At 42.5% G+C, this 19,978-nt stretch overlaps 1 protein-coding gene across 2 annotated transcripts in view; it reads right to left on the bottom strand.

Annotated features, from left to right (window-relative positions):
- Positions 1-529: 529 nt before the first annotated feature.
- Positions 530-19,978, bottom strand: part of isoc1 (isochorismatase domain containing 1) — a 45,693-nt gene continuing 26,244 nt past the window's right edge. For both annotated transcript variants that reach the window (XM_085984436.1, XM_085984440.1), the window contains 3 exons: positions 16,359-16,562; positions 11,266-11,382; positions 530-1,065 (listed from right to left, as the gene is read on the bottom strand). In XM_085984436.1, coding sequence (XP_085840562.1) covers positions 919-1,065; positions 11,266-11,382; positions 16,359-16,562 — 468 coding nt within the window. In that variant the 3' untranslated portion in view covers positions 530-918. The remainder of the gene's footprint in view (positions 1,066-11,265; positions 11,383-16,358; positions 16,563-19,978) is intronic.

Raw genomic sequence — 19,978 nt, 5'->3', positions numbered from 1 at the left:
TTGGGGAGTCAGGTGAGACACTTGCCGCAGAATACTGAGTCTCTGACCTGCTCTTGTTGCCACAGTATTTATGTGGCTGGTGCAGTTAAGTTTCTGGTCAATGGTGACCCCCAGGTTGTTGATGGTGGGGGATTCGGCGATGGTAATGTCGTTGAATGTCAAGGGGCGGTGGTTAGACTCTCGCTTGTTGGAGATCGTCATTGCCTGGCACTTTGTGTGGCGCGAATGTTACCTGCCATTTATCAGCCCAAGCCTGAACGTCGTGCAGGTCTTGTTGCATGCAGGCATGGACTGCTTCATTATCTGAGGAGTTGTGAATGGCACTGAACACTATGCAGAAGTTTGGAATTGGTTCTGCTCTCCAAAATAATTTTAATCCTACTAATTTAATTTTGTCCAGCCCAACTTATTTTACGTAACTGCAATTGCAATTTATACTAGTGTCTTGGACTTTAGGCTGATATTTACTGCAAGTTTGGCCTCCTCCAATCATACCAAAAAATGTTACTTTTAGTATAAGATGCACACATTATATATTTTAAAGCAGTTTAATTGATTGCAATGATTTACAAAAATGATTCTGCAGAACAAAATGTATTTGAGTTTACAAAGTGCACAAGTAATCAAAACCATGAGAATCTACTGCAGGAGTTGTTATACAATTAATTAATTCTTACTTAAATAGGCACCCATTAACCATTCCAGAAATACCACTCCACAACACACAGTATCTGTAGTATTCAAAACCCGCAACCATAACAAACAGACAGCAAAATGTGACTATAAAAAGACCATACTGGTACCCGAACCATTTTAAGCACTTATGCCTATGTTCTTGTGTGATGCGTCTCCAATCTTTCAGATGACTCCTTCGCCTGACTTAAATGTAACTGAATGTTTTTTGTTGCCTTTACTGGTTTAGACTTTGGAAAGGAGCCCCGACTCTGGTGCACTTGCCTTGATGAGGTTTTGAACTTCCTTGAAATGGGGATGATCTTTATCACCAATCAATTGCAGCAGTACAGCTTCGCTGGTGGTAATTATAATCCCGGTACGGGCTAGACGCTATGAAAAGAAATAAAAGATTAAATAAAAGTTTCAAATACAGGTCAGTGGTGACAATAGTGCGAACAAATCCAGCTATTTCTTATGGCTCCCTTCCTCACCATCAATTTTCTTCTCTACTCTCCAGTAGGCGATCACTCTTGCTGGGGTACAGGTTCATAGATCCCAGCTATCCTCCAGGACCTCAAGTAAGAGGCTTTCCTTCATGTGTGAAGCTAAACTATTCTACACTTTCCAGCAAAGGTCATCGGATAGTGCTCAGAAACAGGAATCATGGCTGTTCTCTCCTCCTTTCCTAGACAAGAAATTCTGAAACCAGCTTTAGCATCTAAACTGCTGCCCAGGTGGGGATCAGATGGCCCAGCACAGATCAAGGATTGAATTTGAGACCTTCCAGTCCTGGGTGACTCGGGGTCAACTCTTATGTGGCATTTGTCCAATAAGGCATCAGGTTTCAAACTTTCAGAGATCATCAAATTTTCATCTGTTTGTCATCAACAACTTGCATCTATATTTATGTTATCTAATGTCTGTACACCAATGTTGAAAAGAGGAGAAAAGGAGGACAGAAATCAAGAGACTATGATTTGGTGAGGCCCAGCTCTGGTTTTTAATGGCTGTAGATTTACCACTGATTGTTCTGTTTACTCCAAGCGAGAAAAAATTATGGTACCAGAAGACAATATTGTTAGTAAATCAGTTTTCAATTCGTCTGGCCAGTTGTAACTCCCACATTATGTAAAATAGCTTTCATCTCTCTTTAGAAGATTTTGTACATCATCAAGAAGACATTAGAAAACTTGCAGACTGGGCAGTTAAGTGGTAAATGAACTTTTACATAGATAAATGTGAGGTGATGCATTTTGGTAGTAAAAATAGAATCATCACCTACACTTTAGAAAATAATAAACTGAATAAGGTATAAGAGCAAAGACATCCAGGGATACAGGTGCACAGATCATTAAAAGCAACATCGCAGATCAGCAAAGCAATTAAAAATGCTAACAAAGCACTGGGATTTATTTCCAAATTCAAAAGTAGTGAAGTTATGTTAAACTTGTACAAAACCCTGATCAGGGCGCACTTGAGTGCTGTACGCAGTTCTGGCCTCCATACTGCAAAAAGGACATAGAAGCACTGGATAAAACGAAACATTTTTTTTTTTTTTTTTTTACAAAGATGGTACCAGAACAGAGCGATTACAGCTATCAGGAAAGATTGAACAGGTTGGGACTTTTTTCTTTAGAAAAAAAAGACTTAGAGGTGACCGGATAGAGGTCTTTAATATTATGAATGAGTTGGACAGGGTAGATGTGGAGAGAATGTTACCACTTGTGGAAGAATCCAAAACTAGGGGCAAATACAAGGTAGTTACTAATAAATCCAATAGGGAAATAAGGAGATATTTCTTTACTCAGAGGGGTTAGAATGTGGAACTCGCTACCACAGGAAGTAGTTGAGGCAAACTGTTTAGATGCTTTCTAAAAGGAAACTAGAGAGTACACGAGAGAAAAAGGAATGGAAAGATATGCTGAAAGGCTGAGATGAGGCAGATGGAATGGGAGGAGGCTCGTGTGGAGTATAAACACCAGCACAGACTAGTTGGACCGAATGGCCTGTTCCTGCACTGTATATTCTATGTAATCGTAAAAATTTCATTAGCAGGGATTTAAATTAAAGATGAAAGCAGCTACAGCACCAAGAGCTGGCCCAGAAATTCGGGTCGGGGGCTTCCCGCGGGTGTAAGCCCCCGACCTGCACTTACCTTGCGCGCCGGCAGTTGAGCTGTAGGGCCCCGTGGAATTCCGCTCCGGGGCCTGGCCCAGCTGCCGGCGCGCTGTGCTTGTGTGTCCCAGGGGCGTAGTTAGTGCGATGCGTCCCCTGGGATCATGTGAGCCATGGGCAGCCAATCGGAGGAGGGAAAAGCCCATTCATAAGTTTGACAGGAAGGCCTGTCAAAACTTAAAAATACTACGGGCCCCAAAATAGCATTAAACCTTCAAATAATTTTTTTTTTTTTTTTTTTTTTTTTAAATCACATTTTTAAAATAAACTATAAATTAAATAACTATTTTAAACAATAATTTAAATTTTTGAAAAAAATAATTTTATATTCTAACAGGGCTACAAATAAACTTACCTTTGTAATAGCTGTTAGATTCAAAGGTGGGTTTTAATTCTTAGAACAGAGACTGACAACAAGCAAGCGGGAACAGACAGCATAAATGCCAGCAAGGTCGAATATCAAGCATCAAAAGACAAATAGAAGTGATAAGGGAATCGTAAAATGCAAAACATCACAGGGTGGTGGGATAATAGACAAAAATGGAGCCGAAGAGTCATAAAATGTCCTTAAAGAAACATAACAAAACATTCCTCAGAAAGATAAGAGGGAGGCTTCATCAGTCATGCAGAAAGGGACGGCGAGGGTTGCCTTCCCGCTTCACAATTGGACAATAGGATGGGGATCAAATAATTGACACCAGGTGATTACCAGCCCACCGAAATAACTATAAATATAGACGACCGAGAGAGGAAATCAGGCAGTCAGGGGTGAAGGCTTCCCCGAGGTGGCCTAACACCTTGGTCAAGTTTAGCCTCTGAGGTGGCTGATGGCCTAACACCTCCAGCAGCTTGAGAGATGACCCAACGGAAGTGACCACTGCAGCAGACTGCAGGAATCCACCCAATCCGAGACCACCGTACTGCCTCCCCATCCGTCCGGTCGTGTCATTCCGATTCGGGAGTCGTAGATCGCTCCTACTGTTACGGGTTGTATGTCTATTATACTCAGCTTAAACCATATGTAATATCTGATTATGCTTTAAAACTGTAGCTCTTTAATAAAAGCCTTGCAACTTCTAAAACCCTGTTGGGTAATCTGTGTGAGCCTGTGATCCTGAATCTTACATTGGTGTCAGAAGTGGGATCATGGAGTTAGGAGTTGTAAGGTTCCAGTTGGGATGACCGGAGGGACCGGTCGAACGCACGTGATCATTGGTTAGACTGTGTATAGTGTTTTTTTCTCTCTGAAAGAAGGGAGCGGTAAAGAGCTTGTTGAAAGGTAAAACCAGAAATACAATGGTGTTGGCATATCACCGGGAACAGTTGATAGATAGCCTGAAGGAGGTAAAGCATAAAGTGCAGGAGAGAGAGGGAGAGATAAAGAAGGAAAAAGATCTAATTTGCAGACTAACCCATCTGAAAACTCAGCAAAGGAAGGGAAACACAGGGATTTGGAAAGCCAGGAAAAGCTGCTGAGACACCGATGTAAAAAGAGGAAAAGAGGAGAAACTTGGAAGTTATTAACGTCTGTGCCAAGACAAATAAAACACAAGATTGCTGAGTGACAGGAACCTTAAAAAATGCTGGAATTTCAGTTTGTGTGAAAGTGTGTGTTAAAGTGTGAAAGTTTGCCTGACTATGAATGTTTAAGAAGTTACAGTATTTCTTTTGTCTGAAAGTTTGTCTTTAAAAGAAAGATTCTGTTGTTTGTTTTAGCTCCACCCACTTCTGTTTTAAAAGCGTTTAAATCTTTTGTCTTGTCTTGGATTTTGGAAGTTTTAAGAATGTGCGAATAAGATTGTGCACCAAGAATTTAAAAAAATCTTTGAACTACAATTTAAATTAAGCTGGTGTGTAAAAACTGAGAACAACAACAAAAAGTTTGTTTAACAAAAGATTAAGTTTCAGTCTAAGATTTAACCTTGGAGTCGTGGTTGCTATGGTGAAATCTTCTAAAGCAGTTTGATTTGATTTGTTTAAATGTGAAAAACTAATTTTTCCTCCAGTTATATTCAATGTTTTTACAGTATTTTGGAAAGATATCTGAAGAAAGGACAATAAGAAATATGACGCAATTTACTGTTTTCTGCAAGAATGTGCTATTTTGTTTTGTTTTATCTGTTCTGTTCATGTTTAGTTAAAGTGTGAAAACACAACTGTCTTTTTCGATCGGGAAAGTTTTTTTTAAAATTTACGTGAAGTAACGTAATTGCATGCGCCTGATAATGTTTTGCTCCACCTTCTTAAAATCCTGCAAAGGAGTTAACCCTTTCCACTGACAGCTGTTCACCAAGCAACAACTTTAGTATGAAATTTAAAGATATTGGACATTATTAAAGTATAAGTTTCTTAATTTTAAGTTAATATTTCCCCACAGTGACAGAAGGAAAATTATGATTTGATAAATTATATGGAAGTTACCTTGTAAACTAATAAAAGATCCTCGAAAATAATGATAATTTAAAAAGTTGGACCAAGTGAGAATGTTTGATCTATGTTTTCAATTTTAAATATTGTACTGGACAGTAAAGTTCCTCCAGGGCTCATGAATGAGGTATGAATGGTAATTAATAGGATGTGTAAAATGGAGCGAGGAAGTGATTGAGGGTGTGAGATAGAAACAGGAGAATTACACCACCAATTGGGAATTTTCCAAACTTTCTCATGAAAGTCAGGAAAATGTAGTTAAGAATAGTAAATTGATAGCTTTCTCTTGGAGACATTTGTGTCCCTGTCTATAATGAACTTTTTAAGAAAACTGAATTTGATAGCCTGGCCACTACCCAAGACATCGGGACCATGCAGAGGAAGATCAACAAAGACCTCCAGACAATCTTTTGATGAGATCACCTGAAAGCCCGAGAATGGCTTGTATTGGAGGACACATGTGGCATGATATGGAGATACCGATATGAATGTGCAAATGTGATTTGTTACGTATGAAGCAATTACCATCCGGAAATGCGTGCTGAGTTTGCACTGAAGAACGGGTCTCAGACATGCTCAGTTACTTGACAACAGCAAGGCATGAAATGGTTAAAGTGGCTCAGGAGAGTGAAACAACTTTTAAAGCATTGACACATACTCCATCGAGAAACTATCTAATTAATGAAACTATCAGAATAGAGTTAAACACACTGGTACCTGTTAGAGGGATTGAAATTGAAGTTGAAGTGGAGAGTTACATGGAATTTGGATTGGGACAATTGAGCGCTAAGGAGAAATCATGTTTAGTAAGAATTATCCACAAGATGGATACGAGTAAACGAGAGATCTGGAGAAACTTTTAAGTCCATGATTTGTTGATTCGATGTTAAACTGTAATGTCGCTTGAAATGATTGTAAGACTGAATTTAACTGTAACTGTAATAATTGTGTTTTGTAGCTAATAGAGCATGGGAAAAACCAGTACGAATCCAGTAGGTGGTGGTTTTGGTGGTGCCTCCTGTGTCACTACTACCGCAACTACCATGCTTTATGGGTCTAACAGGACCTGTCCCATTCAGATACAACATTCCCCTGTTGTTTGAGGGTTTCAGTGAGCTCATGATGTGACTGAATTCCTCCCTAAAGCATTTTTATGTTTCGGAGCAAGACAACTCGAGAATGGATATTGAAATTGACAGCATAGGGAACAACTCACACTGGTGGGATATTGGGCTTAATACATCAGCACACCCTTAGGTTCGTATTATTTCACATGCTCTGGTAGTTATCCAACTTGTCATGATAGTGTATTTGATATATGTAACGTGTGTAGTAAGACTTTGATACATAAGCCAATTGGGTATTCATACCCATGACTAACCAGCACTAACAAGTTAATTGAGCACACCAAAAGAGAAGATCCGAAGCAATGTAGAGGAGACCCCAGGCAGGGTAACATCAGTAAAGATAGAAGAAACAGAGGATACCCAGGCGGGGCAGAATTGGAACACCGGAACAGTGAATTGAATTTGAGTAAGGGGTCAGAGGTTGCTCCTTCTCCTCAAAGGAATGGATTGTAAGGATGGGGGTAATCTTCATTTTCAAGACTCCCTACTAACTAATTCCCAAGTTGAGAGAGCAATAAGAGCTAGCTAGATTAGTCAAGAGCCGATTGTGAGAAGTCAATAAGGATATTTCCTTCTCAAAGAAGGGAATTGTAAGAAATAGCTGTTAGATTCAAAGGTGGGTTTTAATTCTTAGAACAGAGACTGACAACAAGCAAGCGGGAACAGATAACATAAATGCCAGCAAGGTCGAATATCAAGCATCAAAAGACAAATAGAAGTGAAAAGGGAATCGTAAAATGCAAAACATCACAGGGTGGTGGGATAATAGACAAAAATGGAGCCGAAGAGTCATAAAATGTCCTTAAAGAAACATAACAAAACATTCCTCAGAAAGATAAGAGGGAGGCTTCATCAGCCATGCAGAAAGGGACGGCGAGGGTTGCCTTCCCGCTTCACAATTGGACAATAGGATGGGGGATCAAGTGATTGACACCAGGTGATTACCAGCCCACCGAAATAACTATAAATATAGGCGACCGAGAGAGGAAATCAGGCAGTCAGGGGGCGAAGGCTTCCCCGAGGTGGCCTAACACCTTGGTCAAGTTTAGCCTCTGAGGTGGCTGATGGCCTCACACCTCCAGCAGCTTGAGAGATGACCCAACGGAAGTGACCACTGCAGCAGACTGCAGGAATCCACCCAATCCGAGACCACTGTACTGCCTCCCCATCCGTCCGGTCGTGTCATTCCGATTCGGGAGTCGTAGATCGCTCCTACTGTTACGGGTTGTATGTCTATTATACTCAGCTTAAACCATATGTAATATCTGATTATGCTTTAAAACTGTAGCTCTTTAATAAAAGCCTTGCAACTTCAAAAACCCTGTTGGGTAATCTGTGTGAGCCTGTGATCCTGAATTTTACACCTTGCTTTAAAGTATTTAAAAATAATAAACCTGTGGAAAAAATGTTTTAATTTTAATTAATTGACCACTTACCTTGCAAAAAGCAGGCCTTACGCTTGCTTTTTAAATGTGTAAATCCTGCAGGCTTACCCTTCCGGGAAAACCTGTAAAAAAAAACTAAGTTCAAAGCGCACGCGCAGCCTCCCCTGCGCGCGCGTTCGACCTCTGAACCCCTTCGTTCAGAGGATCGGAAGTGCCGGTTTCCCGCGCATGCGCAGTGCATGCAGAAAACCCGCACTTCCATTCGGCCTACGGGTGAGCACCACGTGCGTACTCACCCGTGGAGACCCGAATTTCTGGGCCATTACTGTTTAAAGCATTAAGTCAGGCATATCTGTAGACAGCATGCAGGGGAAAATCAGTCCCAATCAACAAACCTGAACAAACAGAGACTGACTGTGGAATCATAAATATGTATTTGGAGGTTACTGTGCTCCTAGAGGCTGATTTAAACAATTATACGCAAGATTGGTTTTATTTAAAATTCAAATTCTTCTCATTTATAGTCCGATCCCATTTTTATTCTTCAGCTGGGAAGGGATACTATCATAAACTTTAGGGTGATTCGGCATTTATTATGTTGGTTAATACTTTATACCATAGGAGGTTTCCATACCTTCAACACCATCCTGTGAATGACCAACAGTAAGTGGACTTTTGTGAAGCAGGATTAATCCAGCCACTCTTTTTCTAAGGGAAAGTCCATACTTGACTTTATCAGATAAATCTACAATTCTAAACACCCCAGCAAGAGAGAGAAGACAAAATGAGAAGCATCTCAAAAAGTCAGATCATGCTGGGATTCAACCCATTGACCCTTTTAACTGGGAACCAGCATGATACAGTTACAATAAAGTAACAGGGCCTCCCATTTTCTTTCCATTTCTGATTCCTTCCATTAAATAAAATACTGAGATATGAAGGTAAATTTTTGACTTAGTCAGCCTGCCAGAGTCTCACCCACTGAGAGTGAATCAGAATTTCAGTCACACACTTCACACAATAATTTTAAATGGTTGGAACAATGATCAGATAATCACCTGCCTGAATTTCTGATAGGCACACCTGTGGATGAGGTTACTCACTGGGAACATGAACTCAGAAAATTACTCCAACGCTGGGCACATTTTACACTTTTCTTGAACATGCAGCACAAAGAATAAAGGGCAAGAGAAATTATGGGCTGAATTTTTCTGGATACAACCTAGGAGATTCGGGCTTGAACTTTCACCTGCTGCCTGAACTCTTGTGACCTTAGCCCAGTTTCCTCTTAAAGCATCAGGGTGGACGCTCGGCAAGATCTCCACCAGGATGGAACCCTCTGCTGCTGAAGAAGTAAATGTGGTGATGATGTGGGAGACAAAACTAAAAGGGGCAGAAGTGCCCCCAAAGACTTCAACAATTTTATTTAACTGAAGGCCTTGACTGGACAGAGGCCTTCAACAGGCCATTATGGAGGGAGCAAAAACCACTACTGGGCCCCCTCTCCCTTCAACCAACAAAATAGGGGGCTGGCCGCCACTAGCCCAGAGACTACTGGCCAATGTTCCCCCTAAGGTACGCGGACGTGCACCAATCGGGAGATCTCGCACCGGCCGCTCTCCAGCTGCTGCCGCTGGAAGAGATACTGCGCATGCACGACCGCGCAGCAAATTTAAAGGGACCGCGCACCAATAAAAAGAGGGAACATTGCTACCGGCGTCCCTCTCCTGGTGATCACTAGGAACTGGCCCCATCAGCTGTGGCAACAAGGCAAACTAGGTGACCTGCTGGACCCAGCCTCCCCAATGATCATTTACGTGTGGTGGGTAGGGAAGTGGCACCCTGGGCTTTCTTCACTATTACTGGGGGAGAAAAATAGAGAACAGGAACATGGCAACAGACTTCACCTGATTTGGGGCAGGATAACCAAAGAAAATCCAGGCCTATGTATCCTTGTACATTTAATATACAGAACTACAATTCAGTCCTAGTATACAAGTCAGGCATCATTATGAAACACTGAAGACTAAATATATTATAAATATATTTACGTTATGGAAACAGAGTGCAACATTAATTGTAAATTGAACATACAATATCATTGTAGATAGATCATTTTAAACAACAGGAATGCAATTGTGAAGACCGAGGTCATACTGTAATTTTCACATTGATCCAAAATGGCTACAGATGCACATTAATGCAAAGGTGGCAAGCATAAGGGGGATGTTCCAGAGCAGGAGTTATTCCAGGGCAATTTAGGTGATGCATAATGAAAGTGGCAGGCCTCTGGCAGCACTTGTTAACTAACACTGTACATTCTGTAATAAGCATCATCCCCATTTCACCTTGCAGGAGAAAGCACTGCAAAAGTCACAGAAAGCTCTCTGCAACAAGAGCTGGGGAAGCCTTCATCAGGGCCCTCACCGCTTTTGAGGAGTAGGCCATTTCAATCCAAGACTACTGCAGCCAGGACCTGGTTGGAGATGGAGAACCAGGAGGGTGAATCCCTGTGCAGTTTCTATCCCAAGGCTCGTTCCTGAACACTGCAATCTAACATCCTATCAGGACTGCCACACAAGCTTTCCAGGAGCAGCTGTATTATACCATGTGTTTGCCCATGCCAGTTGAGGACTACCATTCTCAGTTCATTTTTATAACACTGTCCTTTTTATGTCTTTGTGGGATCTTCTCGGGTTTCCAGAGCTGACCTTTCCTGGAACTCACCAGGAAGCAAACCTCTTGTGAAGTAGCAACAGCATACCCAACACCCCATTACTACATATACTTTATGCACTCATCAGCTCCAAGACATCCACCCCAGAAGGTTTAGGTACTGAGCAGCAGGGCAGCACGAGTAGTGAGCCACAGAGCATGGATGGATAGAAGTAGTAGCAAGTGAAGGAAAAGGAGCAGGAAGCCCCTCACCGAAGGGTGAAGGTGCATCCCTCCCCACTTGGTGAAGTCAGGAAACCAGATCGCCGTGGTCCAGCTTTTGAGAGAAGAATACTATCCGAGCACAAGAGGTTGTTGGGATAATTAGGTTATCTGCCTGAAAATGTCCAACAAAAAGCAGCAAGTATGAAGGAATCCAGCAACCGCACGAGCAAGGTGTCGAGGGTCGGCATGCAGAACCTGCAGACAGCATTGAAATGCCAATTTCACGTACTATCTACAGCACAGCCCCTTGTCAGAAAAGCTGCAATGATACCGTAATCTGCTGCCATTCAGGCCTTGAGCTGCATGGATGCTACATCATTGGGCAGAATTTCTGATGAGCCTGCCCAAATGAGACGCGAGATAAGGACAAGCTTTCAAGATGCCATTGCTGCCATCACATCCATGCCCTCTGATCTGCAGGTGCACAATGACATGGAGGCTCTACCACAGTGGGGTAGAGGAATGCATCGGCTTGCAGCTAGCAACATACGTTGTGAAAGTCGGAAAAGGATTTTCTTAAAAAAAAATCGAACTACCTCCAAAGCAAACATTCTGTCCATCATACTTCTTGAAGAAGTTGCATCAGCTACTATATGCACTTCAAAGCCTTTTCCGATCAGATCTAGGGCGGTCTGTTGTATGCAGACATGCGTCTATCAGAAAAAAAAGAGAATTAGTAACACATTTTTTAAGTAGCAGTCAATCTAAATTTTGTAGAGAAATTGCAGGTTAGATGCTGATTAGATAGGAACAATCATTGGGTAGAAATTTCTATTTTGTGTTTATAGATAAAAAATTAAATCCAGCACAGGGTGAAGGACCATCAATTATATATAATTAATACTCTCAATTCCCCACTATTCAAAAAAGGTGTAGAGAGAAAACGGAATTATAGACCGGTAAGCCTGACATCGGTAGTGGGGAAAATGCTAGAGTCCATTATAAAAGATGTAATAGCAGAGCACTTGGAAAACAGTGACAAGATCGGACAAAGTCAACATGGATTTACAAAAAGGTAAATCGTGCTTGACTAATCTACTGGAATTTTTTGAGGATGTAACTGGTAGAATAGATAAGGGAGAACCAGTGGATGTGGTGTATTTGGATTTTCAGAAGGCTTTCGATAAGGTCCCACATAAGAGGTTAGCGTGTAAAGTTAAGGCACATGGGATTGGGGGCAAGGTACTGACTTGGATAAAGAACTGGTTGGCAGACAGGAAGCAAAGAGTTGGAATAAACGGTTCTTTTTCTGAGTGGCAGGCAGTGACTAGTGGGGTACCGCAGGGATCGGTCCTAGGACCCCAGCTATTCACAATATATATAAATGATGATCTAGACGAGAGAACTAGATGTAATATCTCCAAGTTTGCAGATGACACAAAGCTGGGTGGGCGTGTGTGCTGTGAGAAGGATGCAGAGAAACTCCAGTATGATTTGGACAGGTTGGGTGATTGGGCAGAAGCATGGCAGATGCAGTATAATGTGGATAAATGCGAGGTTATCCACTTTGGTGGCAAAAACAGGAAGGCAGAATATTATCTGAACGGCAATAGATTGGGAGAAGGGGAAGTGCAACGAGACCTGGGTGTCCTTGTGCACCAGTCGCTGAAGGTAAGCATGCAGGTGCAGCAGGCGGTTAAGAAGGCAAATGGTATGTTGGCCTTCGTAGCGAGGATTCGAGTACAAGAACAAGGATGTCTTGCTGCAGTTGTACAGGGCCTTGGTGAGACCACACCTTGAGTATTGTGTGCAGTTTTGGTCGCCTTATCTGAGGAAGGATGTTCTTGCCATAGAGGGAGTGCAGCAAAGATTCACCAGACTGATACCTGGGATGGCAGGAATGACGTATGAGGAGAGATTGGGTCGATTGGGCTTATACTCGCTGGAGTTTAGAAGAATGAGAGGGGATCTCATTGAAACTTATAACATTCTAACAGGACTAGACAGACTGGATGCAGGAAGGATGTTCCCGATGGCCAAGGAGTCCAGAACCAGGGGTCACAGTCTAAGGATAAGGGGTAAGCCATTTAGGACAGAGATGAGGAGGAATTTCTTCACCCAGAGAGTGGTGAACCTGTGGAATTCTCTACCACAGAAAGCAGTGGAGGCCAATTCATTAAATATATTCAAGAAGGAGTTAGATATATTTCTAAGGGATCAAGGGACATGGGGAGAAGGCAGGGACAGGGTACTAAATTTGGATGATCAGCCATGATCTCGTTGAATGGCCTACTCCTGCTCCTATCTTCTATGTATCTGTGTATCAATCTGGTTCTTGGTGATTATGAAAACAAAATTCAGAAAGAGTAGAGTTTTCATCTTTATTTGAACTAAATATGGCACAAATCTAAGTGAAGCCATTGTTCAAGTCAAATTGAGTGGCTGCAAAGATGTAATTCCCAGGTTTCCTCCTGCAGGTGCAAGTAGTAGCAAGACCTGTGATGGTTCAGAACACACCAAGAGACACAGCAGGTTCATCCTCGTAACTATGACACCTTTTGTGAAAGCTGCAAAGTCCCTTACCACTGAAGGTCTGACAGTGGCACTGGATTCTCTAGTGTTAGCCTAGTTGATGGGCTCTGATAATTGCAGCCTGTGGAGGGACTAGGTTCTCGTTTGGAAACCCCCAATTCAGCCATTTTGCCTCCAGTGACACAGTAAAGATTTTCTGCAGCTGCTGCCAAATAGAACAGTAACAAGAAGCATTTATATAGAGCCCTTGACAGAGTTACCGTGGGACGTTTTTCTATAAAAGGCGTTATCAGACAAAAATGGACACCGGGACAAAGTGATATTAAGAGGGGTGAAGTGGTAAGTTTTAAAGAGTGCCTTAAATGGAGGAGAGGGAGGTGGAGAGGTTTAGGGAAGGAATTCCAGAGCGTGCAGCCTAGATAGATGAAGGCACAGCTGCCAATGATGTGGCGAAAGGAGGGAAGGCGCACAAAATGCCACTGGTAAAATCCAGGAATTCCATGTAATAAAAGCAAATGTGACCTCTCAGTTATTGCAAAAAAATGGCCCTAAAGATGCCTATCAATGGGGTATTATTCTGGAATGCAGTAAGCAAAGGTCACTTGGGTACCATTGAAAAGTCTAGTAAACAAACAAAAGGTCCGCAATTCTTCTGACTACATTAGTTGTATGTTATATTAAACATAACAGAAGACTGTTAGAATGCCTTAAATTCAGCAGTTTGAGCTTCCACTGAATATTTCTAGAATACAATTGTTCTTTCAGAAGTGCAATCTGGGCATTCAAAAGCTTTTTGTCTTTGCTTTCAATATTCTCCCCTCCTATCCTAAAGACAGTAACGCATGGTTCCATTGGTGGCAGTTGCCCTTCGGTACCTTGGTCAACTGGCCATACACGAGTGACAAGCTGTTCAGCTGTGGAAGCATGACAGCCACACTTAAAGCTGTCTTTATACAATTCCCACACATGCTTACTTCGAGAATATTTCACTGGATAGTGATCACAAGCAAAGAACAGTTCCCTGCCCCCGTGTAAAATCACTTATTACACCACCTTACAAAAGCTGTTAAAGTAACAAAAAAACACCACTTCCCCAGTAATGAATAGACAGACAGAAAAGATAAAGGAACATAAAAAGTGCATTTAAAAACTCTCTAAATTTTGGTCTTATATGTTTAGTAATACTCTGGAAGTCAAGTAACAAAAGGCAAAAAAACCCACAATATACTTTTATTCACCAAGAAAAAGAGATGAAACATAAACAAAAGAAACATTGGTGGGTTGTGCAGTGAAGTCGTGTCTTGTGCAAGGCTTTGCCTGTGACATTTCTGGCCGACAAATGGAAGTGAATAATGTTTTTTCTCCTGTGTTTATATTTGTAATAAAACTCACAATTGTTTTTGATTTAACAGAGGTGGAAGAAAAGTGGCCATAGGTTGCATAGTTTGGTAGGATTTTTACTCTCCATCTCTGGGCTTCAATGCTTGCACAGCTCTGTCACAAGAATAGCGGGAGGGTTTCTCTACCACTATGGATGCTGGGTAGAGATCTCATCACACAAAAGCCTGGTACTGTCGGTCAAGGCAGGGTAGTCAGGAATCCCTGAAATAGCTGGGGGGGGGGGGGGGGGAAGTGGTCTGAAGACGTGCGGTGGAGGGGCAGAGTTGGGGGGAAAGGGAGACTAGGGTAAGGGAGACTGGGGAATGGGTGCTACGGCATAGAGATGGAGACTGGGGCCTTGGCGGGAGAAATGGAGGAAATGGTTTCCCCTTTTCCCCCATCATCAGTTTCCCCACTTTGCCTGTTCTCGGGTAGCCTCCTGGTTCTTGGAACTTCTTGTACAACAGCTGCCAGCGCAAAACCACAAATAAAGATTCTCAACTACAGGGGGCCCAATCTTTATAAGGTAAATCCAATAACATTTGTAGAAGTTATTCGTTCCAATGTCATATGACCTGACGTCAAGTGATCCAATGTCACATGTCATGTAGTCAGAACATCATGTAATCAAACTTTCAGGAATGTCTCCAACCAGCGTTGGCAACCCTACACCACCAGTACATCAGGTACGGATTAGCTACTAACAGCCCTCTACCCGCCCCCCAGCACTTCAAACATTAGCAGCTGTAGTACACGGAGGGAGGGAATCCCAGACAGGGGACTGCAAGACATTAATCTCCCCCAATTTGGTTGGGATCTCCCAGGCACTCCGGCCCTGCAGCAGCCATCTTGCCCTGTGCAGGCTGACAACGTAGCAGATCCCAGGATCAGGACATCCCTGCCTTGATGGAAAAGGACCGTGGGATGGCAATGAACTAGGAAACCCAGCGAACAGAAAATGAACTAAAATCACATCCTGCTGACAGGGCTGCAGAATTAGGCACAATCACAGGTGAGGGCGAAAAAAGGAACGCCACAGGAGATACAACCAATCCCGGGATATTTGGCTCATCCTGTTCACCATACATACAATGGCCACTTTGAAAATAAGGACACCTGCAAATAAAGGACACCTGATGCAAGTTCCTTAGATGTCCCTAATTTACAGGTTTCACTGTATTCAGTTCCCCGATACTAGTGGCCAAGGGCGCCAACCAGTGTAGCGCTAAACCCAGGAGAGTCCCAGATTCAATCTTCAATCCGTGTTTGGTAAGCCGATCTCAGTTGGTGCAGCACAACAATTTGCTTTCCTGCCCCTTGGCGAAGCAGACAAAACAATCAGTCAACAAGAAAACAATCTCAGTCAGTACATTGAAGGATACAGATGGATTAATCCCGTCCTGGACTTGAATGTCACCCAAGGACTTTAAAACCTAACATTGGCCAGAACCTTGGGAACAGGTTATCTGCTGCTCTTATAAGAAAGTGATAACTCGCGACATGAAGGAACATTAAGAGTTAAGAGTTGATTTTTAAGAAAAAGGATTAAAATAGACACATGCATTCTCTGAACCACGGGGCTGTTTGTGAGATTCAATAGACCACGTGGTTCTAATCTCATTCAAACCAGACTACAAATAACAGAAGTAAGATGCTTATCACAAAAGAGAGAGGAAGTAATTAGGAAAGAAAAATGTTAATCGTGTATCATGGCACAAGAAAATATATGACAAATGAAGGGCAAAATAAACGTACATAAAACCAGATATCTACATACCTCAACTCCAAACAACACAACACTTTGAACTCCTGGGATTTCATGAAGAGCTGCTTCCACCTCTGGTACAACCATTGAAAATTTAGTTTTAGGTATGACCAGCTTGGCTGTTGTCACATCAATTTCTGCTACAGTACTCCCAAGTCCTTTTGGATATTGTTCAGTGACAACAACAGGAATTCCCAAAATGTGGGCACCCTGAATCTGGAAGTGCATTCAAAATAATGTTAAAAAATATATACAAGTAGATAACGCAATAACATTTCTTTCAACCCGGTTTAGTAAAATGCTATACATTGCACATTACTGAAGACACCCACGCCCCAAAAATGTAAAAGGAGTACTCTCGGCACCATGAAAAGCATTGTAGAAAAGGTGAATTCTTTGTGAAGCAGAAAGTGTGACAGAACGATTAAACATAGATGTTAAAGATCTATTAATATCCCAACAACTGGGCAACACTGCGGAATGTGTCATTTGTCAGTTATGATTGAAAAGATACAGATCATTTGAATTCTAATGACCCGTACACTATGGTCAGCAGCGAAGAAAAGGTGTTTGCTACTGGCCCCAAAGAAAGCTGCCCACAAAGATCTCGCGATCTCTGTGGGGAGAAGTTTGGCTTTTGAGACGTTCAATTGAGATCAGTGCAGTATAGTGGGGAATTCCTGGTGTGCTCTGCTGTGATGTCAACAAGCTGTCTAAGCAGAATTCTCAGAGGAAACCAGGAAACATAGAAACATAGAGATAGGAACAGGAGTAGGCCATTCGGCCCTTCGAGCCTGCTCCGCCATTCAATGAGATCATGGCTGATCTTCGTCTGAGATCATAGCTGATCTTACCAGTTCAGTACCCCGTCCCCGCCTTTTCTCCGTAACCCTTAATCCCCTTAGCCTTCAGAAATATATCCAATTCTCTCTTGAAAATATTTATTGAATTAGCCTTCACAGCCCTCTGTGGCAGGGAATTCCACAGGCTCACCACTCTTTGAGTGAAGAAATTCTTCCTCATCTCTGTTTTAAATGATTTGCCCGCTATTTTTAGACTGTGGCCCCTGGTTCTGTGCTCCCCGGCCATTGGAAACATTCTCTCTGAATTCAGCCTGTCCAGGCCTGCCATAATTTTATATGTTTCGATGAGATCCCCTCTCAATCTTCTAAACTCCAGTGAGTACAAGCCCAAACTATTTAATCTCTCTTCGTAGGTCATTCCCGCCATTCCAGGTATCAGCCTGGTGAATCGCCGTTGCACTCTTTCCATGGCAAGAACATCCTTCCGCAGATGGGGCGACCAAAACTGTACACAATACTCCAGATGCGGTCTCACCAGCACCTTGTACAGCTGTAGTAAGGTATCCCTATTCCTATACTCGAACCCCCTTGATATGAAGGCCAACATACCATTTGCCTTCTTAATCGCCTGTTGCACCTGCATGCTCTCCTTCAGTGACTGGTGCACAAGAACACCCAGGTCCCTCTGCACTTCCCCATCTCCCAATCTATTGCCATTTAGATAATAATCTACCCTCCTGTTTTTACCCCCAAAGTGGATAACCTCGCATTTATCCACATTATAGTGCATCTGCCACGTATCCGCCCATTCCCCCAACCTGTCCAAATCGCACTGTAGCCTCCTGACATCCTCATCAGAGCCCACCCCTCCTCCTAGTTTAGTGTCGTCAGCGAATTTGGAAATATTGCATCCAATTCCCTGATCCAGATCATTTATATATATTGTGAACAGCTGGGGTCCCAGGACAGATCCTTGCGGCACCCCGCTGGTCACTGCCTGCCACTCCGAAAACGAGCCGTTTATTCCAACTCTCTGTTTTCTATCCGCCAGCCAGTTCTCTATCCACGTTAATACTTTGCCCCCAATTCCATGAGCCTTAATTTTGCATGATAATCTTTTGTGTGGAACCTTATCGAAGGCTTTCTGGAAGTCAAGGTACACCACATCCACTGGCTCTCCCCCATCTATTTTACCAGTTACTTCCTCAAAAAGTTGCTTTTATTCTGACTTTTTAAAATGTTAGAGAGCAAAATAAAGATTGGGGCTCTCACATGTGGAAAAGGTAAACCTGAAATAAGTATAAACAAACTTTTAAAAACGAAAATTTTTTTTTTTTTAAAGTTTCTTAAAAATTACATTTTTTATTATAATGAATAGATTTGACACACCACAATATTTAAATTCATTTTTTAGGGCCATAATGTTACACCTAATCCAACAAGGTCTAACTTTTAATGGGGTATTTAACAGCGATATTACCGTGGAAAAGCCCACGTTTGTCAGTTTCACCGATTGCTGGCTATTGGGAGCGGCACACACGCAACCAGTGTCGGAGCAGTGAATGACTGACCGCAGGATTTCCGCATTAGGATGCGCATGCGCTACATCCTGAAGTTACAGTCAGTTTCAATGGGGTCATAACAGCAAACACTGTTCGTTCGCGGTTATTACCCACTGCAAATTCTGAGCCATTATGTTTTAACATATTAAAACTCTACAAGGGGGTATGGACTGAAGCTCAGAAGAGGGCAGGTGAACAAATAGTTCAGATTTGGAACAGACCAGCCAGGGAGAAGTAGAGGCGGATAGTGTCAGAAGATTCATGACGATATTGGATAAATATTTAGCAGAGAAACAGGTAATGTATTGGAACTTACTGCCATGTTTCTATCACTCCTGTATATTTCTAAGTTCTGTGCATAGCTAATAGCTGTATCTTAAAGATGTAGAATCATACAGCACAGAATGAGGCCATTCAGCCCATTATGCCTGTGGCAGCTCTTTTGACAGAGCTTTCAAACTAGTTCCACTCTCCTGCTCTCTCCATAGCCCTGCAAATGTTACCTTTTGAAGTATATGTTCAGTATAGGTTAAGAAGGCAAATGGTATGTTGGCCTTTGTAGCGAGAGGGTTTGAGTACAGGAACAAGGATGTCTTGCTGCAGTTGTACAGGGCCTTGGCGAGGCCACACCTGAGTATTGTGTGCAGTTTTGGTTGCCTTATCTGAGGAAGGATGTTCTTGCCATGGAAGGAGTTCAGCAAAGATTCACCAGGCTGATGCCTGGGATGGCAGGAATGACGTATGAGGAGAGATTGGGTCTATTACGTCCGTGAATGATTGAGACACGGACAGCAGGAGTTGAACAAAACATGTCTTTACTGATGGAAGTCAATAGTGAAACTGAAAACAGAGGCTCACTAGCGCCTTTTATACAGGGGTGGTCACTGCCGGTACTGCAGTCTGAGACCAGTTATTCTCTTAAAGGTACATACACAACAGGGTCGATTGGGCTTATACTCGCTGGAGTTTAACAGAATGAGAGGGGATCTCATTGAAACTTATAAAATTCTGACAGGACTGGACAGACTAGATGCAGAAAGGATGTTCCCGATGGTCGGGGAGTCCAGAACCAGGGGTCACAGTCTAAGGATAAGGGGTAAGCCATTTTAGGACAGAAATGAGGAGGAATTTCTTCATCCAGAGAGTGGTGAACCTGTGGAATTCTCTACCACAGAAGGCAGTAGAGGCCAATTCATTAAATATATTCAAGAAGGAGTTGGATATATTTCTTAAGGCTAAAGGGATCAAGGGGTATGGGGAGAAAGCA

The sequence above is a fragment of the Somniosus microcephalus genome, chromosome 1, assembly GCF_052327205.1.
Source record: "Somniosus microcephalus isolate GS21.2 chromosome 1, FLI_Smic_1.0, whole genome shotgun sequence".
Taxonomy (NCBI): Eukaryota; Metazoa; Chordata; class Chondrichthyes; order Squaliformes; family Somniosidae; genus Somniosus; species Somniosus microcephalus.
This window is presented reverse-complemented; position numbering and strand designations above follow the sequence as displayed.